The 26912-nt window shown below is 32.0% G+C and overlaps 3 protein-coding genes across 4 annotated transcripts; 2 read left to right on the top strand and 1 right to left on the bottom strand.

The window, feature by feature from the left end:
• The first annotated feature begins 672 nt into the window (after nt 1-672).
• On the top strand, nt 673-2714 carry LOC112285385 (NADH dehydrogenase [ubiquinone] iron-sulfur protein 4, mitochondrial). 2 transcript variants are annotated; one of them, XM_024526159.3, is made up of 5 exons: nt 673-834; nt 1392-1500; nt 1733-1862; nt 2303-2332; nt 2518-2714. In XM_024526159.3, the coding sequence occupies exons 1-5, from the start codon at nt 717-719 to the stop codon at nt 2572-2574; spliced, it is 444 nt and encodes a 147-aa protein (XP_024381927.1). In that variant the 5' UTR covers nt 673-716; the 3' UTR covers nt 2575-2714. The 2 variants fall into 2 exon arrangements, with proteins under 2 accessions (XP_024381927.1, XP_024381925.1); XM_024526157.3 differs by having other exon boundaries at nt 673-884; nt 1415-1500.
• A 2295-nt stretch (nt 2715-5009) lies between these two features.
• LOC112285504 (peroxidase 71) lies at nt 5010-6666 on the top strand. Its single transcript, XM_024526399.2, has 2 exons — nt 5010-5408; nt 5695-6666. Exons 1-2 carry the CDS (start codon nt 5190-5192, stop codon nt 6424-6426), a joined length of 951 nt encoding a protein of 316 aa, XP_024382167.1. The 5' UTR covers nt 5010-5189; the 3' UTR covers nt 6427-6666.
• Nucleotides 6667-16921: 10255 nt separating this feature from the next.
• Nucleotides 16922-24093, bottom strand: LOC112285623 (ABC transporter G family member 6). The gene is made up of 5 exons (XM_024526571.3): nt 19337-24093; nt 18878-19171; nt 18485-18727; nt 17964-18335; nt 16922-17846 (listed from the first exon to the last, which is right to left on the bottom strand). The coding sequence occupies exons 1-5, from the start codon at nt 20021-20023 to the stop codon at nt 17055-17057; spliced, it is 2388 nt and encodes a 795-aa protein (XP_024382339.1). The 5' UTR covers nt 20024-24093; the 3' UTR covers nt 16922-17054.
• Nucleotides 24094-26912: the final 2819 nt, after the last annotated feature.

The raw sequence follows: 26912 nt of genomic DNA, 5'->3' as shown, positions 1-26912 counted from the left end.
ATAACATTTTATGATTTGATAGATGTTTGTCTTAAAATCTAAAGAATACAAAACATTGCACAAAAGCACAAAAAATATTCTCTATTGAAATGTATTGCTTGACAATTAAGTAAGAGATCCACCTCGCACAATAACAACCAATAAGGAAATAGAATGAGAAGAATGAAAGGCAAAAAGATAAAAGAAAATCCATATTTTCTAATAAAATTGGTTAATGGATTTCTATCCTAACAAAATTTTGTTACTCTAATTAATAGTCATGATAATATGATTTTCATTTTTGATATTACACAAATAAAGACAAGGATAAATTTATAATGTGCATTCTCCAACATCGTCTTAGAAAACAAGCTTCTCACTCTCTACCAAAACATTACATTGGTCTCTAAAAACCCACATGCACGTCTTCCACTTGTTGTGCATGGGAAATACTGTACAATAAACCAACTTTAGTGGTAAAAAAAATTAAAAACAAAAATTTTAACTGTTTCGACTGAAGGCGAATAAATCAAAGGTCGTCCTCAGGCCGCTGATATCTTACCCTGCTGAGGCACCGATCAGGCGAGATACCCGGAACGCTTGCGGGTATCAATCCACCATAGGAGGCTGAAGTTTGCAGATTGCGAGTGGGTCATTTCTAGGCTTCCTCGACAAAATTTTGTTTTGGTCGTTTGTGTCGCGGGAGTGAATGAAGGCGAGCGCAATCCAACCTTGCCATGGCGATGCGCAGGCTGCTCAACTGCGCTCTTCGTGGGCGGAACTTCTGCTCATCTCAATCTGTTCCCGCTCAATTGAGTTCTGTTCGCAGAATTTCTGAGCCGGCTTCGACCCATGGTGAGATCGGCGAAGTCTCTGGGATTCCTGAAACACATCTGAAGCGCAAGGTCAGATGATTGGGTCTCTTTCGTAATGTTCGGGCATGCTTTTCTGCTGCCACGTTCTTATAAAGTGTTTTCCCACTTAGGTGGGAAATGGGTTTGCTGTTGTTGATTGCCAATTACAAAACCCTAATGTTCATCAGCTGTTGGCGCATTTCGGGGGCTGTTTTCTGATCCATTACCGAGTTTCGTCAATTTAATTGACTCATCTAGGGTTTTTTTTCTTGCTTGACCTTCCCGAGATGGTGGGTTTGTTTTTGAGGGAGTTCATACTTTCTCGATGTATTGAATTTAGATTGCACTCATGATGAATTTCAGTTAGTGACATATTCTCCTATTTCCAAACCATTGTTTATCGGTTGTATGTACGCTCCGGGAACTATTTCCTGCCCCTATACTGGGTTTTATAAATTTGATTGATTCAGTTAGGGTTGTGTCGTAGCTTGCATCTCGTCAAGAGGTTAGCCTCAATTTTAGAGGAGTTCAGACTATGTCGATGACCTGTGAGTTTAGATTGTACTCGTGGTGGATTTCAGGTGGTAATTTATTCTCCTTCCCGTTGTACTACACAATCAGGGCCAGCAACGGATCAATGGAAGATTAGCTTTGAATCTGTAAACAAGTATGCTCATAATGTCCCATTTCTCCAGTCAGTCCAGATCCTGCCTCTTTAGCAGTGTAAAGCTAATCATTTGTGCTTCATGCTCCATCTGTTATGCTGCTATTCCCAATACTTTCTGGATATACAGAAAAACTTTAGCGGGGCGTAGAAAACATGTGCAGAAGTGATCTGAAGCCCCTGCTGATGGGGTAGTAGACATATGGGTTTTAATCATATTTCTTTTTGTGGGTAGATGGGAGAACCCTTTGATGGGTTGGACTTCAACAGGGGACCCTTACCATAGTGTAGGTGAGGCATCTCTCAATTTCGATTCCAAGGAGAGGGCAGTAGAGTTCGCTGAGAAATATGGTTGGCAATATACGGTGAGAGCTACTTATCACTTACCTGTCTCCTCTCTGTAATCCTTGACATGTCTTGAGTGAGTTGAATTTAGAGCCCCGCGATGGGATGAAGTAATATTCATGTCGCAGTCTAATATTTGAAGTAATTTATTAGTGAAGTTATTAGCGCTTCAGTCAGCGGCAAACAAGACAAGCTAATCGTCCTTGTCCTGAAGTGAAAGACGGTTTATTAATCTCGGCAGAGCAGCTCGGTTTTTGCATATATTTTTTTTTTATTAACGTTCTTCAATCTTGAAACATTTCTTTTTATTTGTACAACAGTTGCTTACGAGATAACTGTCCAGTATTTTCAGTTCAAATGGTAGTGGAAGTACCTAGTTTGAAAATGTAGGATTTAAAGACATCAAAAGAGAATATGACGAGGTCTTGTTTGAATATATGCTTTATTGCTTGTTTTGCAGGTCCGGGAGCCTCATCAAGCTGTTCTTAAGGTTTTTCACTCTACTTTCATGCAATTACGTAAAGTAATTTATTCTCGGTAGAACTTATTTGGAACTTAATATTTTGTAGACTTTCATAATTGTCTTTTACTGCATCAACCAATCTTGGTCATATACACTTTCAACTTGAAACGATTCAGTACATGGAGCTAAAAGAAACCTGTGGTGCCTTGCAGCCAAAAGCATATGCAGACAATTTCAAATGGAAAGGTCCTGTTCCAGAGTATGATTAGTTCTGATCATCTTAGATATAATTTTCGAAGCCTTCTGAATCAACTTGATTTTGAAAATTGAGATCAGCCTTTTTGGTTCTGGATAAAGTTTTACCTTACGAACTATCAATAAAGGAAGTTGTGGTCGAGAACTTGCTGTATATGATTTAATAGCAGCTGACATAGCCGCATGCTGAAAGTCACAGCATCACCATCTTTGGCTGATTCCCAAGTGCATCAGATGAAACTGTAGCAGTGCTTGCAAATTTTTGTTCCGTCCCGATTTGCAGAATCATTCCCGAATCTATACTTTTCTATTTAGAGCACTTTTGGTTAACACGTGATGATATGAGTGCATGCAGGCTCAAGAATGTGCCTGATAGAACATGTTCGTAATATCCTGTATATTACACCTGGGGTTGACTCCCATGAATTTGCCCAAACTTGTTAAAAAAGACAGCGCGGTGAACTTTGGTCATTTCTTTCTGCCTTAATGAAATATGTATTAAACCTAGTTATTACAGTTTAATATTATGAAATAAACGACCATTTACCTTAAAGAAAAATCCTAACAGCTTTGAGACTTTTTCCTTTAAATCCCAAAAACAAGTGTTATTTTAAATATATAACTTGAAAATTTAAAATCCATGTTGCTTGTAAGTTACTTGCAGAAGATTTGTAATATTAATTTAGGATCATCCTAATGGCCGTCTTACTATAAAGAATAATTATTTAAAAAATGTGCTTTTGGTCAAGAATTACAAACTTTTATCTCTTGGTAGTTTCAATTGGGATTGTTAAATTCAGAATATAGTTGAGGTGACCAAAGACCCTCACATACATTTGCATTAGCTACACCTCTTAAACCATCCAATGAAATGTATATTTGCAAAAAGTTCACTTGACGTCAGTACACTTAATCGACTACATTAGGAATACATCTTAAGTAATTTGTACTGAATGGCAAAAATTTCCATTTTTTGTGCCATTAGAATCCAAATCAATATACATGCATCTAAAATAAATTTTGTGCCATTAGATCCCAAATCAATAATTAAGCATCTTAAATAATTTTTGTGTACATTTATATTATTATTATTTTTTCGTTGAATAGGTCATTCATGAAATTTAGAAATAATAATAACATTAATAATGATTGCAAGAAAGATATTGTAAGAACTTGCAATACATAACATAAACACAAATCAAAATAAAGTTACCAAGACATTGTTATTCAATATGGCCATGTGTTGTGTGATTTTCATAATTGATGTAATTCCAACTGAGCTTCACTTTGTTTATTTGGTTGTTTTTATTCCTATTTTTAGTTTTATTATTTATTTATTTATTTATTAAATTACAAGAATAGATTTGGAACTATTGTTGAAGTTTATTATTATAATGCAAATTGCATGAGAAGCACTTGCCATGTGAGTCTTAATTATAGACACTACTTGTACTGCCAGAAACAATTAGAACATTACATTCCCCATTGTTAGAAGACCATGTGACATTTGATGGTGTTATACAACAAATGGAAACTTGATCAACAATATGTTCATTGAGGAATAAAATAGTCATTTGTCTGAGAGAGGAAGTACTTTGAAAATGATATTCTTGAACGCTTGAATTACGTCCTCCAAGGGCTAAACCACGTCAAGGGCTTCTACTGGCTCCAACTTTCTTGAGAACACATTAAAATGGCCATAATCCAGATCCGCCACTCCCTAGCCCAAAGGCGGTTTCCAAAAGAGCATCACCGCAAAACCTTAAATAGACGATGTAACACCACTACATTCATCCCACATGTAAAACAAGGAGGTGGGAGTTGATCCCATGAGTATTCGGGATCGAGGGACGTCCAGCAAATCAACTTCGGCACGTAGTGAGGAGTTGACCTCCTCAGACAACGGCGCTGGGGATGGCCAGCGAAGCATATGGCCTGCAGCACGAGGTCCAACTGAATCGAAAACATAATACAGTGATTTATTGCGTAATCCGGGTCCCCGTGGCTGATTAGGAGGTGGACGGAAACGGTGGACTGGGCTGCTTAACTTAGCATTTACAGGTCAACGATGGCGCTACAAAGATTGAGCGTGAGCGACATGACCAAGCAATTCTCAATTATACAGGTGTATCCCGGTCAACAGCGATGATGCTCGGGGTTCTTTGGCCCTTGGTGCAGTACACTGCAGCTAAATATAATCCGATTCGGCGGTAGTTTTCCATGAAGCACAGTGGCCGTCGAGTAGCTGAAAGCAACTTTTAGTTGCGTTCTCCGCGACGCGAGGTTCTGGAACAGGAATTTCATACCCGATCGTACAGGCTGCAATGGTCGTAGACGCTAAAGAAAGCTTTCCAAAACGGCAACGAATTTAGTCGCTGCACATCTTAGATTAGCTCGGTCTTTCCGGGGACGCTTGATCCCATTGCTGCAGGGCTTTGGGGGAGAATGAGCTTCATCTCTGAATCTTCACTTGTATAATATGCCACGCATTCGGCACAGGTAACTCATTCGGTGTCACAGTTCCTTGGGTGTGTGTGGTGATCCGGGTCTCTCGAAGGTCTGCGTGCCAGCTACCTGCAGCAGAAGAAAGTTGCGGGATATAGGTGTGCAGCGAGGAGGTTTGTGTACGATGGCGCATCACGCGATGAGGGCCACTGTAATAGCCGTCGTGTTGGTCGCCATGTTGGCCGTGACTGGTGTTGATGCTACGCTGAGGTATGGCTTCTACAAGCACTCGTGCCCTAATGTGGAGAGCATCATTTACAAGGCGATGAAGGCGGCATATGAGAAAGACAATACAGTTGCTCCTGGCGTTCTCCGCCTCATCTTTCATGACTGCTTCGTTCGGGTACGCATGCAGCTGAATATTCAAGTTTTTTTAATTTTTAATATTTTGATATTTGTTTCTTTAGGGTCAATATGCCGCATTAGAGTGGAATTGGTTTAAGGCGGTTCTTTTCTTCGCACCGTGAAGCTCATCACACTGGGGTCGCTGATTCAGAGATATACACATTACAATGCCTGACTCCAAATGTGCACTTTTGACGTGAATCTATTTTCGCGAGCGAGATTGAGGCGAGATCCCGATCATAGAGATCGATACATTGCATTGATGGATCTCATAATGGCTGCAGGGCTGTGATGCCTCCGTCCTTCTGGCTGGAAATAACACAGAGAGAGCTGCCCTGAATAACCAAGGCTTGCACGGGTTCGAGGCCATCGATGCTGTTAAGGACGCAGTCGAGAAAGAATGCCCCGGAGTGGTCTCATGCGCAGACATCCTCGCCTTCGCTTCTCGTGACACAGTGATCCTGACTAAAGGAGTGGGCTGGGAAGTCCCCGCAGGACGGATGGACGGCAGAATTTCTCTCTCCACAGAGCCTCTTCAGGAGCTGCCTCCATCAACATTCACTAGCCAGCAGCTAATATCCATATTTGCTGGCAAGGGACTGACCGCAAAACAGATGGTTGATCTCTCCGGTTCTCACACCCTCGGAATCACCCACTGCCTTCATCTGCGCGACAGGATTTTCACCACCATAGACCCAACTATCCCGAAGAACCTACTCAGGCAGCTGCAGCGCAAGTGTCCCAGTAACACCTCCCTCACTCCCTTGCAGATCGACCGCTACACCGGAAATAAGTTCGACACCCAGTACTTCAGAAACATCGTCAGGGGACGCGGCCTCATGACCTCAGACCAGGATCTGTTCAGAGACCCAGCGACGAAACCTTTTGTGGAGGCTAACCTTAAAAGAGCCACATTCGACAAGAACTTCGCTGAGGCGATGGTGGCGATGACTAGCATCGAGGTAAAGATTGGACACGAGGGGGAGATCAGAAAGCACTGCCAGTTCGTGAACTAGGTCCGAACACTGATTTGCGCTTTTAGTCGGAGACTGTCGATGATTAGATGATGGAGATTGTTTACAGGGAGGCTTGCTTGCATTCCCGACGCCCTCTTCGGCCTAGTGTTGCATTCACAGCATTCCTTCGAATACTCTTAGTAGCTTACAGTAGATTGTTTTCTGTTTTGTGATTCCTTTTGGTATAAATGCCCATTTCGGCAGCTCGCTCCTCGTTTCAAGAGGCTTCGTAACAGAAAATCTCCGCTCGCCATGAGCTTGTCTCTCCCTGTTTGATGTTTGCGCGTCGGTAAAGTGTGCCATCAAGGTTGAAGATGCAATCACCGACACCGGCAATGTTTTTCTAATCACACAATCATGGATGGATGTCGGCAAGATCTCAAGAAGATCTGAGATACACACAATCATGGATGAATGATGGAACAGCGTAGATATTGTGATACTTGTATCACTGCATAACTTAACATCTGTCATCAGAAACGCAGTAATTCTCATTCACTCCCTCCACACCATGTTTGTTCGAAACTGTCCTCTCCGTGTCTACATACAAATATCTTTGTCAAACATGATGTTTGGAGATGAATAGGAAATGGTGGATTGTGAGCAATAGCCAAGACTATTCTTGTTTACTTTCAAATTTCCATTCTGTAATGTTTGATCCTGTGGTCTGTCTTGTTTGTCTGTGTGTGATTGTGTCTAAAAGGAAACAAATGTTGTTCATTGCTTGTTGAGACTTCAGGCAGTCTCACATAAAAAGTTCATTTGTTTTCGAATTTGTAGAAATTATGAGTGGCGGTTTTACAATACTAGTTATTTTCTTTGTAATTGCTTCAGCCTTCTCACAATGACAATGACTTGTGTTTTCTACTTACTGATGAAATTTAAATTATGTATTTTTATTTTTATTATATATTCTAAACACAATTTATATAAAATAATTTAGAGCACATTACAACATTTTTTTTTTTATCTTTTTATACCTTCAAAACAAAATGTCAGACTTTGTGTGACTTAATATAATAGATTTCAAAAGTTGGGTCAAACCTACTCCTAGACTTGATTCTTAGGAAAAATACTTTTAGAAAAACATATTCATATAATTCAAAGGCTTTAAACAAGGAAGTAGATCTTGAAGTTTCAAATTTGCTTGTTGTCTAGGAGAAAAGAGCCATAAATGTAATCTGTAGACCTAAAGGTAGAGAGATGGAAGAAGCATGAGTAAAGCCCATAGGCTTAAAAATGGAAGGGAGTATTAAAAAGGAGTGAGAATTATCTAAATACTAGTAACTCACTTATATTACTAGTGATGTTAGAAGAAAAGAATTCTTTGATCTTCTAGATGATGGAAAATAGAACTAATGTGCAAACTGTTACTAGAGCATGTTGATTTATTGGAAAGAATATTCACATGTTAGATGGATGGTTTCTAAGTATAGTGGTTTTTTTATTTGAAAATAGATAATAAATTAAGCATAAAACCTTGTGGTTCCAAATTCTAGCCTATAAAAAAATATTTAATTATTTTTTTTATATTTTTGGATTAAATCTAGAAGCTTATGTTCTAAAGTGTATTTTAAAAACTTATAGTGTATTTTTCTTTCACTTCAACTAACTTTTAATGCAATGAATAATTTTAATATAATAATATATTATTATTATTTTTTTATGATATATGATAATTATTTAATATAATATGATTAAAAAATTATAATAAATACTTTTAATTTTTTTAATTATAGATTTTAATAAATCATCATCATTTTAAAAAAATGATATAAAAATCTTATTATTATGTGCTTGTAAGGATGTGTGGAAAAAGAAGGTATCTATGAATAATATTAATAGAGTATGTAACTCATATTAGATATAATGTAGAATAGGCGGTTGACACTACTTTGCCAGTTGATAAGTCATAGCTATCATTTGTTGGTGGTTATACCATTTAAGCTTCATAGACTATCAAGCCATTATGCGACTTAATAAGACAAGTGTCAACATGTTAATTGGACATTGTTGACTAAACTAGTTGTTTGTGTATTCACACTAGTAAGTCTATGTGGTTTGATATTAGACTAGTAATATATGAATTCAAATCAAAAGCTCATTTTGGTAAGTGGTTTTAGACTTCTTCTCTTAACATATTTTTATTTTTATTTTAAGAATATTCTTTTTTAATTTTATTATATAATATTAGAACTCGATGCTTTTGAATTAATCTTTTTGGACTAAGTATATGTATGAGGTTGTTTTGTAGAACATGGTCTTTCAATCATCTTTGAAGTTTTTTTTTTTTTTTTTTTTTTTTTCAATAGCTCTTATTAGAAGCAATGTAAAAAAGCGAGAAGAACAAAAAGAAGGGATTGGAGCTTCAAGAAAATTTTTCCATAGTCCATAGCTTCTGCAAGCACAATCTATAGTTTATATAAATCTATAGTGTAGTCAAGGATATGCAATCGAGAACAGACTATGGAGAATGTGCATTTTTGATCAACTATCGAGAATGCGCAGTCCAAATTGCCTTGCCGAGAACAAACTATTGAAAATGGGCAATCAAATTGACCAATGAAGAATTTTGAGATGCAAATCAAGACTTCAAACACCAAATTCAAAGGAATTTAGGAAATCTAAAGAGTCTAGCAAGTCCAAAGACTCCAAAAAGATTTATACATTAAGTTTTTTGATTTAAATTGGACATATATTTGTCAAAATTTATATATTTTAGTCAATTTTAGAAATTTAAAATTAAATTTTTTTAGAAGTGCTAGTGGTAGTATAATACAATGGTAGCACCATAATATTTTAGAATTTTTTTTAAAATTTCTATAAATAATCAAATAAAAGACTATAAAAGGTATTTTAACTCATTTTGATTCTATTTTTTTCTTTTTTTTCTTTTTTTTAGTCCTATTATTTCTTCTATCTTTTGCATATTTTTTGTATTATAGCAATAATATATTGCATGATAGAAAAATTTATCAAAGACAATTGGTACTTTTAGAAAGAGATGATTAGATTTATTCTAATTGATAAGGAATTGTAGAACGTTATATGTAAAAAATACAAGAAATCTATTGGATCACCCGTAGATCTAGTTGAGTTAGAAAAATAAAAAGATATAGATAAGCAAGCATTATTTATAATTTTTTTTCTTTAGTTTAGAGTTCTTGACAACAAGCAAAGCTATAAGTGTAGAGCCTGCATAGAAGAGTCTAAAAAAAACATATGAGGTTAAAAATACCTCAAGCCTATTATTCTTGAATTATAGGTTTTAAACTGCACAAATGAATGAAGGTAATAACATCATCAAGCATATAGACAAATTATAAGAAATAATTGAATAACTTTTTTTTATTGGAAAAAAATCTTGGATACATATTTTGTCATGGCATTATTAAAGAGTCTTCTAAAGTCATACCGTACCCTAATAGTATTGTTAGAAACATGACCTTTTTCTAAGTTGACATTAACTATGGTCACAACTTAGTTATTAGAACAAGAGTCTCATCACAAGAATGTAGGATCGACTTTTGAGGTGGCATTGGCTAAGAAAAGAAAATCCAAGCTACATTCTCATATTCATATTCATGTAGGATCTTCACATGATTATAAAAAGAACGCCAAATATAAATATTGTAATAAAAAAGGTCACTATGAGAGAGAGTATCAAACCAAGAAGAAAGACATGAAGTTAAGAAAGTTAAAAAGGGATTTTCAAAAAAAGCAAGCTAATACAAGACATAAAAAAGATCAAAAGGAAGATGAATCTATCTTTGTAATTGCATTATTTGTAACTATAAGTAACAAAGAATGGTACATCAATTTTGATGCTTCTCAATACATAATAAGAAATTGAAGTTAATTATCAAGTTACAAAAACCTACTAAAAAGGTCTAAAGTCTATTTGGGAGATGATACTAGATTTTCTATCAAAAAAAAAGATAAGATCTCTTTTTAATTTTCAAAAAATATTTAAAAAGATGTACATAATATCTTAAATATTGAAGGATTGGCCAAGAATTTGCTTTCTATTAACAAAATAATAAATTAAGATTATAAAGTCAATTTCAAGACTAATACATGTCTCATGAAATGAGATTATATAACCATTAAAGATATTAGGTATAATAGCTTGTACAAGTTAAAAAGATCTTTGGATGAAGATAAAAAGACTTTCCTTGTTACAAAGATAAAACACACTTTGAACAAGGCTGATATCTAGCACCAACAATATAGTCATCTTAGCATTTCAAGCTTAAAGAAACTACAAGTAGGTGATATAATCATTCATTTGGACATAAGTAAGAACACAAAATTAGAGTTTTGCAAAAGGCGTATTTATGAAAAACAACATCATGATACTTTTCTATTAAAAAGTGGTACTTGTGCAATAAAATTCTTGGAATTGATACATTCTAATATAAATGGTTTTAAGAGGATATCATCTTAGAGAGGGATAAAATACTTTGTCACTTTTATTGATGATCTTTGAAGAAAGACTTTTGTATACTTCATGAAACAAAATTTTGAAGTCTTGGATAAGTTTAGGATTTTCAAGGCTCTAGTTGAAAAACAAATAGGCTTAAATATTCAAAAATTATGCAATGGCAATGGGAGGGGGGAAAGAGGGGAGGTATACATCTAAGGCCTTCAAATATTTTTGTAAGCAACATAGCATTGAAAGATAATTTTTGATGCCTTATATGCCTCAATAAAATAGAGTTGTAGAACACAAAAATTGAATATTGTTTAAGAGTTCAAAGTGCATGTTATAGCATAAGCAACTTTCAAATGCATGGCAGACAAAAGCCATCAATATTGTAACATATGTCCTTAATTGAGCTTCTACTATAGATGTAGAAAGAAAAATACCTAAAGAAGTTTGGCCAAATATAAAACCTTCAATATAATATCTTTATATCTTTGGATGTGATGCCTATGTACATGTTTCAAATAAAAAACATACAAAGCTTGATGCCAAGAGCAAAAAATACATATTTTTGATCTATGTTGAGGATATTAAGTACTATTGTAAGTGCTATATTGAAGATATTAAGAGTTGTGATATTAAGTTTGTTGAATGTAAAGACTCTAAAAAAAATGGAAGGAAGTTTAGAAGTTTTTATTAATAAACCTCAAGAAATAAGAATTAAAATTGAGTCTAAGGAGACATCATCAAATTCAAAAAGTGATAGTGATGATACAATGGGAGATTTAGATACTAGCAAAGATCATCAATAACCAATTCTTAAATCTTCATCTTTAATTCAAGATATTCAAATACAAGCTCAAATACTTGAACAACAATATGAAGTTTTAATTCCACTTTTAATTCTACTTCCACCTCTAATTTTATCAATGATGATGTATACAAGAGTCTAATTTTTTGTACATCAATAAGTAATTGATGAATCAACATTGGCTTAGATTTCTTCCAAATCATTCATATCTTTAGCATATATGGTACATATTTTTTACACAAGTACTAAAGAATCAGCTACTATTACTAAAGCTATAGGAAGGAATGATACTTAAAAGTAGAAGAAAGAAATGGATTCAAAGTACTAGAGTCTCATTGACAATAAGATTTGGATTTTGACACCATTACTAGCAAATAAAAAATCAATTGATTGCAAATAGATTTTCAAGATCAAATATAATACAGATGGATTAGTAGAGCACTATAAGGCAAGAATCATTGCAAAAGTTTATGCACAAAAAGAAGATATTGATTACAATAAGATTTTTTCTCTAATGACAAAAATAACTTCAATTTGTATACTTCTGTACTAGCTATAATTGAAGATTAAGAAGATCATCAAATGGATATCAAGATAGCATTTTTGAATAGAGATCTTAAAGAGAAGATATATACAAACCAACTAAAAGGCTATATATAAAAAGATGAAGAATGATTGATTTATAAATTTTCTAAAACTCTCTATGGGCTCAAATAATTTTCTAAGACATAGTACAAGAAGATAGATGATTATTTTGTCTCACAAAATTTAAAAAGAAGCTATGCCAATCTTACTATTTATGTATTATGGACAATTGGTGGATTCTTCATCATTAATGTATTCTATGTGAATGACTTAATTTTTATATCTAATAACAAGGAACTTCTCTTAAAAACAAAAAAAAAAAAATTAATTGAGAGGTTTGAGATAAAGGATTTAAAAGAAATCTATTATATTTTAGATATACAAATTATGAAGAATCAAAAGATTTGTAAAATATACCTCAATTAGTAAAAATATATAGAAAACATCTTTGAAAGATTTGGCATAAAAGATTGTAAATCTTTGACTATACCTTTGGATTTTAACAATAAATTGACAAGAGACATGAATCTACAGATTTGTGAAAAAGTTGAAGCAATGAAGAAGATTCCATACCAAAATGCAATTTGCAGTTTAGTATATGCAATGATAGGTACTTAGGCCAATATTCCTTACCTAAAGGGAGTTGTTAGCCAATATATGGCAAATCCTAGCCCACAACATTGGATAGTAGTAAAATACATTTTGTGATATTTTTAAGGCACATTAGATCACATGCTATAATATGGTCAAAGCTCTTAAAGTTTACAGGTAGTTTATTAGTATAATGCACACTATGCAAGAGATATTGATATAAAATATTCAACCATTTATTATACATTCTTGTTGGCTAGTGGTGAAATTAATTGGAATAGTAAGAAGCAACCTGCAATGATATTATCTACTACTTAAGCAAAGTATATGGCAGCTATTCATGCTGTAAAAGAGACAATTTTACTTCAAAGGTTTCTTAAAGAAATTAGATTTTTATAAGGCAATCCTTTGATTATTTTCAATGATAACCAAAGTTCCATTTTACTTTCAAGGAATCCTACATTCTATACTTAGACCAAGTATGTTGAAGTTCAACATCATTTTGTTTGTGAAAAGATTGAAAGTGGCAATATCAACTTAGTTTTTTACAAGATTTAAAATATCATTGTAAATGTTTTGATTAAAGGTCTAACTCGTGAGAAACATTGTAAATTCAAGAAGATAATGGACATCATCAAATTAAGTTAGTCTAATATATCATTAGCTAAGAGTGTTAATAGAATATATATAACTCTTATTAGACATAATGTAGAATGGACAATTGACATCACTATACCAGTTGACAAGTTGTAGCTACCATTTGTTGGTAGTAATACTACTTTGCCGCCATAGCCTACGAAGCCGTCATATAGCCTAACAAGATGAGTGTCTATATGTTAATTGGACATTACTGACTATGCTAGTTGTTTATATTTTTACACTAGAAAGTCTATGTGGTTAGACATTAGACTAGTGATATAAGAATTCAAACTAAAAGTTCATTTTGAATAAGTAATTTTAATGTTATTTTCTTTACATATTTGTACTTCTATTCTAGCAATATACATCCTCATATTTTATTACAAATAAAAGAAGTGTCTACCAAATAATTTCTATTATTTGTTGTTATTATTATTATTATTTCTAAAATTAAAAAATTTATAGTATTTTTGTATACAATTAGAATATAAATAAATTTTTGTTATAATATACATTAAAAATATAAATGATGAAAAAAAATTATAGTTTTGTGAAACATGTTTTTATGTATAGTATTAAAATAATTTGAAAAGATAAAATTGAAAACATGCATTCTATTTCATAATCATCTTCAAAATTTTAAAACTATATAAAATATTTTTCTACCAAAACTCATTATTCAATTAAAATTTTAATTCACAAAATATAAAAGCAATACTAAAATTCATTATTCAATTGAAAGATTAATTCACAAAATGTAAAAGCAATACTGAAATTCATTATTCAATTGAAAGATTAATTCACCGAATGTATAAACAACTTTTTGATTAATAAGAACATTCATCTATGTTAAAGTAGAACCTAATTAATATGCTACCTTCTTATTTTATAAGCTTCAATTAGAATTTCATCCATTATCATGAACAAAACAAGAAGAGACTCTACAGCCTAGATAGTAGAAGCCAATGCTATTGTTGTGGCTTTTGCCTCATATTTGTGCATAATTCAAGGAGCTCACCATAATAGTATGCCTTGCAATAAGATCTAGTGAGATTTTAAAATACTATTGAAATGTAATTTTGGCAATTCTGATGTTATTGTTGAAGACTTTGTGGTATGTTATCATGTTGATGCACTATTTATGAATGTAAGACAATCAATAGTATCCTCTAAAGTTGGCATTGCATATTGATTTGTAAGTTTGTGGAATGAAGTTATACCAAGTAACTTTAATAATTTGGTTTTATTTTTATCTTTTTTAAGTCTCTATATGGACTTATCAAGAGTTTATATAAGAATGTCTACTACATAGTGGTAATTGTTGATGAAGGTGAGTTGATTCTCAATTTTGTTTTATCCTAGTTTTTATCTTTTTTTAAATGACGTAATCCAATATTGAATAATTTAGAGGTTTTTTAACAAAATTTTGACTCATGCATAGAAAACATAATATAATTGCATTGCAACCAACAAAATTTATATTTTGCAAAAAAGTTATCAATTAATTATAGTATATGCTTTAAAATTTTGACAACTTGTGATTAATATTAAATGAGATGATGTTGCTCTTATCAATCAATTTTTCTATCAATTATAATAATTAGTTTTTAAAATTTTGTTAGAGAGTTGCATTAGTTGATTTCAATATTTTTACAATTCAAAGGCAACACCAAAGTCTTCTCAATATATATATTTAAAAATAGAAGACATACAAATTGGCATCATATAATTTAAATTTCTTACTAAACAAGAAAAAATTCATCATTATAAAGATGGAATTTTACTTATACTATAAAGTACTTAAGTACACTACTCAACATCGCCTAAAGAAGTAATATAACTATTAAATAAAGAATATAGCTATTAAAAAAGATAGTGTATCAAAAAACAAATTTGTTCAATTGCAATAGAAACTATACAGTTAGAATCTAATATAACAATATTACACATTTTATTTCAAGAAGCTCTCTAATAATAACACAATAGAAAAAAAAAATGTCTAGTATCACTAAAGACCAATAAAAGAAAAGACTTTTGAATAATGATTTTTTTGAGAACAATATCAATTTAAAAGTAAGTAATCCACAACTTCTAATATGCTAATGTCTCATGAAGAAAAAATAGTAATCCGCTTTTAATCAAAAAATAGATAAAGCTTTGATATTATAAATATATTACTTCTAATTTGTTAAAAATTACAAGAATATAAATAAATAAGTGAGATATTTTTTGAAAAAAATTACAAAAATAAATAAATATGTATATTCAAGAAAAAATTGGAATAGCTTTTTCCAAAGATTATGAAAGTAGAGATTCTTGAAACTAGATTAAAAACAAGAAATGAAATGACAAGAGTGAAGAAGGCTTCTCTCTAGTATCTATATATTCTACCTAACGAAGAGTTATGTAGCAATACTTTAAAGACTTCTAACATATATCTAACTTGCAAGATAATTTTTTTGCATGTGTACTACATGGCCAACTTCTATCACAAGTCATCAATATGTGCAATATATGGCCAACTTGTTGGCTAAAATTTCAACCTAGTAATTACATGTAGACACATATAAAAGCAAAGTCGCATCTTTGAAGCTTTTAAGAAGCTTATTTACAAGATATCGGTAATTTTATTTAATTTTATATACTTTTATTTTTGATACTATCTAAATAATTATTGGAATAAAATATATGTCTTTGTAACATGATTTGAATAAAAAATTAGAAAATATATCAGTTTTTAAATTTTTCTTTTGATAATAAAGGTGTAATAATATTTGTGGAAGAAAATAAGATTTAAGAACCAAACTATGATTAGCTTTGAACCTTTAGAAAAATAATTCATGATAATGCAATTCTTTATATAAAAAACATGAAGATATTGTGGCTTTTTATAATAAGTAGATGTTTTTGAACTATCTATTTACAAGCTAAGATGTTTTTTTCAACTATGTAATTTATTAAAATTAAAAATTGTATATAATATTAGAATACAAAATTTAAGTATATAATCAATAAAAACTTATATGTTTATATGATAAAATAATTTAACAAAAACTTTTAATACTAAATTTAAAATCATTTTGATAGATATTATATTTAGACATTGATATCTTCAAAAATAGAATAAGATAATTACAATTTTTTATTATCTTGTTAAACTTTTTATTACCTTGTTTAAATTTTAATTGCATATAAATTTCTAATATAAACAAAAAAAATTAAAACATCTAAAAATATTAAATATTATCTTATCCAAAAAAAAAATCCTTCAAAACACTCTTTCTTTCTTTTCAACTAAAAGCTTATTAAAAAGAAAATGTAAAATATTATAATTTCTTACATTTCAAATCTATGTTTAAATCATGTTATATGTGAATTTTATTTTAAATTATTTAGAACATTAAACTACATGAGTGATGTAATTGTTCTCAAACCACAAAGTGTTAAAAATGGGAAATTCATAACTTCAATTGATTGACACGGTTGTGACATATTTTAAGTATGCATATTAAAACTAAAAGACTTTCCGATTTCTATCGTAAGAGCACAAAATAAACTCCATCAAAACTTAAATTATTATTGTCTTTTGTTTTTTCCAGACATTCTAATCACAACATAAAATAGAAATCTAAACACAAAACCAAATCCAATTGTAATTCCAAAGCATTTCCACTTGCTTAGTTCCGAAATCTCTTTTGCATGTAGAACATCCTGTCCAGTTAAAATGCATGATGTTGGATACAACTCCGCATGCGGTGTATGTTGTAACGTGGGTGATAACCGAAGATAATGGAGCAATTCGCTCACAACACTTTCATCTAAATCAGCCATTGGAGTACCCTCAAATATCTGTTGTCCAGTTTGAAAGCATGATTTGCTACTCTCGAATTCGTTGATCAAAATCGCTTCATATGGGTACTTGATGATTGAAATATAATGGAACCATCTCCAATACCAAGGAATTCGCAGCCTTGAGATGAAAAACCCACTTAATAGAAGAAAGTACGCGAGCACTGCCACAGTCACTGTGTACCCAAGCATAACGTTGGGCATGACAGCAGACAACAGAGTCACGAAAGAATTACCTGCCCAGAATGATGCCCACACAATGAGAAAAAAGAAAAGAAAGCCGGGGCCTCCACCTGCTAAACCCACTGCCCACCAGATGATGACGCTGTATGCCATAGCCAAGATGGCAAGAAATGGTACATAAATGATAGCATGTGCTAGAACGTATGAGGACTTCCGGTACGCATTAGTTGCTGTTTCCCTCAGGAATATAAACCGCTCTTGAAGGAAAACTGGCAGTGCATCTGCACAGGTATAATATGTTGTTGACATTGCAAATGCGAGGAATCCTAATCGTTCCTGCCACAATCATATTTCACTAATGTTACATCAGATTTACGCTTCATCTTGTTTACAGAAAACTCCGATCATCAATGCAATTCACGAAACTGGAGATGGATCCAGTTGCAGGAATACCTGGACACCTAAAGGACTGTGATCAAGATGCCAGAAGATGGTGGCAAGAATAAAACCAGTCACCATGACTGTGGATAGTCGCAACAGAAAAAGTTCCGGAGTTCTGTTAATGTTCTTCAAAGACCGCCTAACCAATACCATAATTTCAGCCCAGCAGGGATTTGCAAATTCCATGTCTGAATTCATTTTGAGACGCCATGCTTTTTCCTCCATCGTCGATGTTTCATTGGATTGGTTGGTGGAAAGCAACTCGTTATTTAACAGAACACCTGATATTGATGCACTGACTTCTGAAGATTCTACGATGGAAACCGATGGATTCGATTTCTCTTCCCAAATTATGCGGAATTCAACTAATTGCTTGATTCCATCCTGCGTTGACGAATCATGAACACCTCCAGATCATTGCTGTACCTTCCAAGGAAATTTTTATCAAATCTTTAAACGATACTTTTCTTAATACTTATTTTTTAATCCTTAATTTATTGAAGAAAATTTGAGACAGATAAGTTGCGACTTACTTTAGACCCATGCAATTCCTGTATAAGGTCTAATGCATGTTCTGTGCAATTCTCGTGCTTTGGGACAGGGCGTCCAAATTGCTCGAAGTATTGGTTAAGATCCTTCGGTGAGCCACCAAAAATTTTTTGACCGAAGGCCAGTATAATTAAGCGGTCAAAGAGGCCCATAATTCGATAGCTTGGTTGATGTATCGATAGCACGACCAAACTTCCCGTTTTTGCAATACTTTGGAGTGTGCGCACCTGAGAAGTCGATCAAATTCATGAACTCGTTAAATATGTCTTTCACTGTTTGAAAGTTTAGAAGCAAAACCGCTCATAAAGAATGTAGGTGGTTATTGGGTTTAAAGAGACCCTTCTGGTGCATATCCTACAAGAAAATGGTCATCTTACCACCAGATAAGCACTTGTGGAATCCAACCCTGATGTCGGCTCGTCCAAGAACAAAATGAGAGGGTCATGGATGATGTCAATACCAATTGAGACACGGCGCCTTTCACCTCCAGAGACACCGCGGTGGCCTTCATCTCCGATAATTGTGTTTGCAACTCTCAGTAGACCGAGTTGATTCAACAAATTGGAAACCCGAGCTTTCTTGACCGCCTTTGATTGAGATGGCGGCAACCGAAAAAATGCTGCAAAAAGGAGTGTTTCTTTGACTGTAAGCATTGGATATAGTAGGTCGTCCTGCAAGGATCCAAAGGGTCTTATTACTGTTTTCCAACGGCTGGTAAATAGTCCAAAGCCAAACTGAACAATCTTTCAAGCAAAACATCAATGGTTTCACGAAACAAGAAAAAATAATTCTTCATCTTTAAGATACGATTCGTGATTCTCCAGCATCGTCCACACCTGCATAACGTAGGCCGAAATGTTCCTAAGCAAACGTTCGCTGAACTGATTGCCATTCAGTGTCATGCTGCCTGTCACAGCGTCAATCCTCTGCGCAAGTGCATCAATGAGCGTAGATTTTCCGGAGCCGCTGGGTCCCATTACGGCCAGAATTTCGCCACCTTTAGCCTCTCCTGAAATTCCATCCAATAAGCGCAGTGGCTTGGGCGCTGGTTGTTTGAGACCTGGCAAGAACATCCCCTGAAAACGTTGCCACCGGGATTGCTTTTTACATACAGTATAAGTGAGGTCACTGAAGTGTAGATATAATTTTTGCGATGGCTTGTCAGCATCCTGAGAGGTTCTAGCTACCTCTATAACCTTATGCGATCCCTCCGGAGATACGACAAACATGTCCGAATTCTTCAGTTGCTCCTCAAACGCCGAACGTCGTGAAGTTCGTTGAGGAGGCCCACTTGAGCCTGGATCCGAGTACCTCCCCTCGGTGACACGAGAACTGAGTCCGTTGATCCCAACAGCTTCGGGAGAACTCAAGAGTGTCTGCGACGATCCCTTAAAATCAGGTGAAGCTACAAACGGCTCCAGTCGGGTCTCACGCAGAGCCTGTGCTTCTTTTTCCAATAACTTAAAGCTCTCTTTAAACTCTTTCCTGCGAGGAACTTTAGGCTTCCGTAGCGGTTCCGTCATGTCGAGAAATTCTTGCAGTGGCGAGTCTTTGAACAGTTCGTTTATTACTAACTCGTCCAAGTTATTGCAAATAGTAGTTTCGGAGCTAATGCTCTGAAGATGCCACTATCCACATAATGTGTAATTTTGTTAAATCATTCTCGAGTGGTGAGCGGATAACGTCATTACTTAATTTGAGAATCACTCTGTCCTAAGAGAACATAGCCATCACATACCCTGCACATCGTCAACTTGTAACATCACACCGATAAGCTCACAGACGCGAGGAAAACCGAGAACCAAGTGACCTTCGTCGTCGACGACTACTACGCAGTGGACATTCTCACACCAACTCTCGACAAGTGCGAACAGAGGCTTGGATAACACAGGAAAACCGAATTTTGGGAGTCACACGGCGCAACTACCTTCGACAGCCTCACAATCCGGCATACAATGGCAATATTAGAGGAGACTGTTGACTGCACGCATTAACAAACAGTGCAACAACATGGCAACAGACCACAAAGACTTCGGAAACAAAGTCCGACTTCGCCGAATTACACTTCAACAGTGTTTTCAAACCGGGCTACAGCTCGTTGCAACGCATACTGCTGTGGAGGGCTGCTTGAATTGTGCGCAACGTGAGGCAGAGCCAAGAACAACGACACCAGCCTCGGCCATCCAGGCTGTAGAGTCTCTTCTTGTTCTGCTCATGACGACCAATAGAACCCTAATTCAAGCTTACAATATAAGAAGGTACCACACTAATTAGGGCTAACATGGATAAATGATCTTATTTGATTAAGGAGTTGTTTTCACAATTGGTGAATCAATGTTTCAATCAAATAATGAGTTTAGGTGGAAGAATATTTCACATGGTTTCAATGGTTTGAGGATGATTATGAAGTGGAATGCATGCTAACAATGTTTTTTTTTCAAAGTACACTAATACTACAAATGGAAACAGATTTGACAATATTGCAATTTTTTTAATCATTTTATATATTCCATGTATGTTGTAAAAACAATTTATTTATATCCTTGTTGTGTGCAAAAATTACTGTGAATTTTTTAAATTCAAAAAAAAATAAGAAGAAGAACAATAATAACAAATAATAGGAATTGCTAGGTGGCACCTCTTTTATGACATAGATACCTTCTTGTGCCACGCACACTTGCATATGCATAATAATATGATTGATATATCATATAACTTTAAAATTAATATCAAAAGTAACATGATATAGCAATGATATACTTATTAAGTTTGTAAAAATTAAGTATATGCCTATGTACAAATATTACAAAAATATTAAGTAGAAAATATTTTTTAAAATTAAACTTTGAGGTATTATCATTGTCATAGCATATTAATTTAAAAATAATATTATAAAACAATAACATTATTATGTGTATATAAGGATGCATGGCACAGAGACCTCTCCACACATTATAAGAAGGGTGTCTACCAAGCCATTATCTAAAAATTATTCTGATGTATTCAATAATATTAAAACTTAAAATACAAAGTATCATGGTTTGATTGTCATTATTTTATAATTAATTCAACATTAAAATTAAAAAAAAAATTAAAAAAAAAACTCAATAAGAGCTACAAATCAAAGAAAATATGTATAAATAGACAATATTATAGCATGTGATCGGATTAGCCTTAAAAATATCACAAAATATATCACAAAATGTATCACAAAAATATCACATCTTAGAATGTAAATAGATAGTTCAAAAACATCTACTTATTATAAAAAGCCACAATATCTTCATGTTTTTTATATAAAGAATTGCATTATCATGAATTATTTTTCTAAAGGTTCAAAGCTAATCATAGTTTGGTTCTTAAATCTTATTTTCTTCCACAAATATTATTACACCTTTATTATCAAAAGAAAAATTTAAAAACTGATATATTTTCTAATTTTTTATTCAAATCATGTTACAAAGACATATATTTTATTCCAATAATTATTTAGATAGTATCAAAAATAAAAGTATATAAAATTAAATAAAATTACCGATATCTTGTAAATAAGCTTCTTAAAAGCTTCAAAGATGCGACTTTGCTTTTATATGTGTCTACATGTAATTACTAGGTTGAAATTTTAGCCAACAAGTTGGCCATATATTGCACATATTGATGACTTGTGATAGAAGTTGGCCATGTAGTACACATGCAAAAAAATTATCTTGCAAGTTAGATATATGTTAGAAGTCTTTAAAGTATTGCTACATAACTCTTCGTTAGGTAGAATATATAGATACTAGAGAGAAGCCTTCTTCACTCTTGTCATTTCATTTCTTGTTTTTAATCTAGTTTCAAGAATCTCTACTTTCATAATCTTTGGAAAAAGCTATTCCAATTTTTTCTTGAATATACATATTTATTTATTTTTGTAATTTTTTTCAAAAAATATCTCACTTATTTATTTATATTCTTGTAATTTTTAACAAATTAGAAGTAATATATTTATAATATCAAAGCTTTATCTATTTTTTGATTAAAAGCGGATTACTATTTTTTCTTCATGAGACATTAGCATATTAGAAGTTGTGGATTACTTACTTTTAAATTGATATTGTTCTCAAAAAAATCATTATTCAAAAGTCTTTTCTTTTATTGGTCTTTAGTGATACTAGACATTTTTTTTTTCTATTGTGTTATTATTAGAGAGCTTCTTGAAATAAAATGTGTAATATTGTTATATTAGATTCTAACTGTATAGTTTCTATTGCAATTGAACAAATTTGTTTTTTGATACACTATCTTTTTTAATAGCTATATTCTTTATTTAATAGTTATATTACTTCTTTAGGCGATGTTGAGTAGTGTACTTAAGTACTTTATAGTATAAGTAAAATTCCATCTTTATAATGATGAATTTTTTCTTGTTTAGTAAGAAATTTAAATTATATGATGCCAATTTGTATGTCTTCTATTTTTAAATATATATATTGAGAAGACTTTGGTGTTGCCTTTGAATTGTAAAAATATTGAAATCAACTAATGCAACTCTCTAACAAAATTTTAAAAACTAATTATTATAATTGATAGAAAAATTGATTGATAAGAGCAACATCATCTCATTTAATATTAATCACAAGTTGTCAAAATTTTAAAGCATATACTATAATTAATTGATAACTTTTTTGCAAAATATAAATTTTGTTGGTTGCAATGCAATTATATTATGTTTTCTATGCATGAGTCAAAATTTTGTTAAAAAACCTCTAAATTATTCAATATTGGATTACGTCATTTAAAAAAAGATAAAAACTAGGATAAAACAAAATTGAGAATCAACTCACCTTCATCAACAATTACCACTATGTAGTAGACATTCTTATATAAACTCTTGATAAGTCCATATAGAGACTTAAAAAAGATAAAAATAAAACCAAATTATTAAAGTTACTTGGTATAACTTCATTCCACAAACTTACAAATCAATATGCAATGCCAACTTTAGAGGATACTATTGATTGTCTTACATTCATAAATAGTGCATCAACATGATAACATACCACAAAGTCTTCAACAATAACATCAGAATTGCCAAAATTACATTTCAATAGTATTTTAAAATCTCACTAGATCTTATTGCAAGGCATACTATTATGGTGAGCTCCTTGAATTATGCACAAATATGAGGCAAAAGCCACAACAATAGCATTGGCTTCTACTATCTAGGCTGTAGAGTCTCTTCTTGTTTTGTTCATGATAATGGATGAAATTCTAATTGAAGCTTATAAAATAAGAAGGTAGCATATTAATTAGGTTCTACTTTAACATAGATGAATGTTCTTATTAATCAAAAAGTTGTTTATACATTCGGTGAATTAATCTTTCAATTGAATAATGAATTTCAGTATTGCTTTTACATTTTGTGAATTAATCTTTCAATTGAATAATGAATTTTAGTATTGCTTTTATATTTTGTGAATTAAAATTTTAATTGAATAATGAGTTTTGGTAGAAAAATATTTTATATAGTTTTAAAATTTTGAAGATGATTATGAAATAGAATGCATGTTTTCAATTTTATCTTTTCAAATTATTTTAATACTATACATAAAAACATGTTTCACAAAACTATAATTTTTTTTCATCATTTATATTTTTAATGTATATTATAACAAAAATTTATTTATATTCTAATTGTATACAAAAATACTATAAATTTTTTAATTTTAGAAATAATAATAATAATAACAACAAATAATAGAAATTATTTGGTAGACACTTCTTTTATTTGTAATAAAATATGAGGATGTATATTGCTAGAATAGAAGTACAAATATGTAAAGAAAATAACATTAAAATTACTTATTCAAAATGAACTTTTAGTTTGAATTCTTATATCACTAGTCTAATGTCTAACCACATAGACTTTCTAGTGTAAAAATATAAACAACTAGCATAGTCAGTAATGTCCAATTAACATATAGACACTCATCTTGTTAGGCTATATGACGGCTTCGTAGGCTATGGCGGCAAAGTAGTATTACTACCAACAAATGGTAGCTACAACTTGTCAACTGGTATAGTGATGTCAATTGTCCATTCTACATTATGTCTAATAAGAGTTATATATATTCTATTAACACTCTTAGCTAATGATATATTAGACTAACTTAATTTGATGATGTCCATTATCTTCTTGAATTTACAATGTTTCTCACGAGTTAGACCTTTAATCAAAACATTTACAATGATATTTTAAATCTTGTAAAAAACTAAGTTGATATTGCCACTTTCAATCTTTTCACAAACAAAATGATGTTGAACTTCAACATACTTGGTCTAAGTATAGAATGTAGGATTCCTTGAAAGTAAAATGGAACTTTGGTTATCATTGAAAATAATCAAAGGATTGCCTTATAAAAATCTAATTTCTTTAAGAAACCTTTGAAGTAAAATTGTCTCTTTTACAGCATGAATAGCTGCCATATACTTTGCTTAAGTAGTAGATAATATCATTGCAGGTTGCTTCTTACTATTCCAATTAATTTCACCACTAGCCAACAAGAATGTATAATAAATGGTTGAATATTTTATATCAATATCTCTTGCATAGTGTGCATTATACTAATAAACTACCTGTAAACTTTAAGAGCTTTGACCATATTATAGCATGTGATCTAATGTGCCTTAAAAATATCACAAAATGTATTTTACTACTATCCAATGTTGTGGGCTAGGATTTGCCATATATTGGCTAACAACTCCCTTTAGGTAAGGAATATTGGCCTAAGTACCTATCATTGCATATACTAAACTGCAAATTGCATTTTGGTATGGAATCTTCTTCATTGCTTCAACTTTTTCACAAATCTGTAGATTCATGTCTCTTGTCAATTTATTGTTAAAATCCAAAGGTATAGTCAAAGATTTACAATCTTTTATGCCAAATCTTTCAAAGATGTTTTCTATATATTTTTACTAATTGAGGTATATTTTACAAATCTTTTGATTCTTCATAATTTGTATATCTAAAATATAATAGATTTCTTTTAAATCCTTTATCTCAAACCTCTCAATTAATTTTTTTTTTTTTGTTTTTAAGAGAAGTTCCTTGTTATTAGATATAAAAATTAAGTCATTCACATAGAATACATTAATGATGAAGAATCCACCAATTGTCCATAATACATAAATAGTAAGATTGGCATAGCTTCTTTTTAAATTTTGTGAGACAAAATAATCATCTATCTTCTTGTACTATGTCTTAGAAAATTATTTGAGCCCATAGAGAGTTTTAGAAAATTTATAAATCAATCATTCTTCATCTTTTTATATATAGCCTTTTAGTTGGTTTGTATATATCTTCTCTTTAAGATCTCTATTCAAAAATGCTATCTTGATATCCATTTGATGATCTTCTTAATCTTCAATTATAGCTAGTACAGAAGTATACAAATTGAAGTTATTTTTGTCATTAGAGAAAAAATCTTATTGTAATCAATATCTTCTTTTTGTGCATAAACTTTTGCAATGATTCTTGCCTTATAGTGCTCTACTAATCCATCTGTATTATATTTGATCTTGAAAATCTATTTGCAATCAATTGATTTTTTATTTGCTAGTAATGGTGTCAAAATCCAAATCTTATTGTCAATGAGACTCTAGTACTTTGAATCCATTTCTTTCTTCTACTTTTAAGTATCATTCCTTCCTATAGCTTTAGTAATAGTAGCTGATTCTTTAGTACTTGTGTAAAAAATATGTACCATATATGCTAAAGATATGAATGATTTGGAAGAAATCTAAGCCAATGTTGATTCATCAATTACTTATTGATGTACAAAAAATTAGACTCTTGTATACATCATCATTGATAAAATTAGAGGTGGAAGTAGAATTAAAAGTGGAATTAAAACTTCATATTGTTGTTCAAGTATTTGAGCTTGTATTTGAATATCTTGAATTAAAGATGAAGATTTAAGAATTGGTTATTGATGATCTTTGCTAGTATCTAAATCTCCCATTGTATCATCACTATCACTTTTTGAATTTGATGATGTCTCCTTAGACTCAATTTTAATTCTTATTTCTTGAGGTTTATTAATAAAAACTTCTAAACTTCCTTCCATTTTTTTTAGAGTCTTTACATTCAACAAACTTAATATCACAACTCTTAATATCTTCAATATAGCACTTACAATAGTACTTAATATCCTCAACATAGATCAAAAATATGTATTTTTTGCTCTTGGCATCAAGCTTTGTATGTTTTTTATTTGAAACATGTACATAGGCATCACATCCAAAGATATAAAGATATTATATTGAAGGTTTTATATTTGGCCAAACTTCTTTAGGTATTTTTCTTTCTACATCTATAGTAGAAGCTCAATTAAGGACATATGTTACAATATTGATGGCTTTTGTCTG

The sequence above is a fragment of the Physcomitrium patens genome, chromosome 8 (genome assembly GCF_059467195.1).
Source record: "Physcomitrium patens ecotype Gransden chromosome 8, ASM5946719v1, whole genome shotgun sequence".
Taxonomy (NCBI): domain Eukaryota; kingdom Viridiplantae; phylum Streptophyta; class Bryopsida; order Funariales; family Funariaceae; genus Physcomitrium; species Physcomitrium patens.
This window is presented reverse-complemented; position numbering and strand designations above follow the sequence as displayed.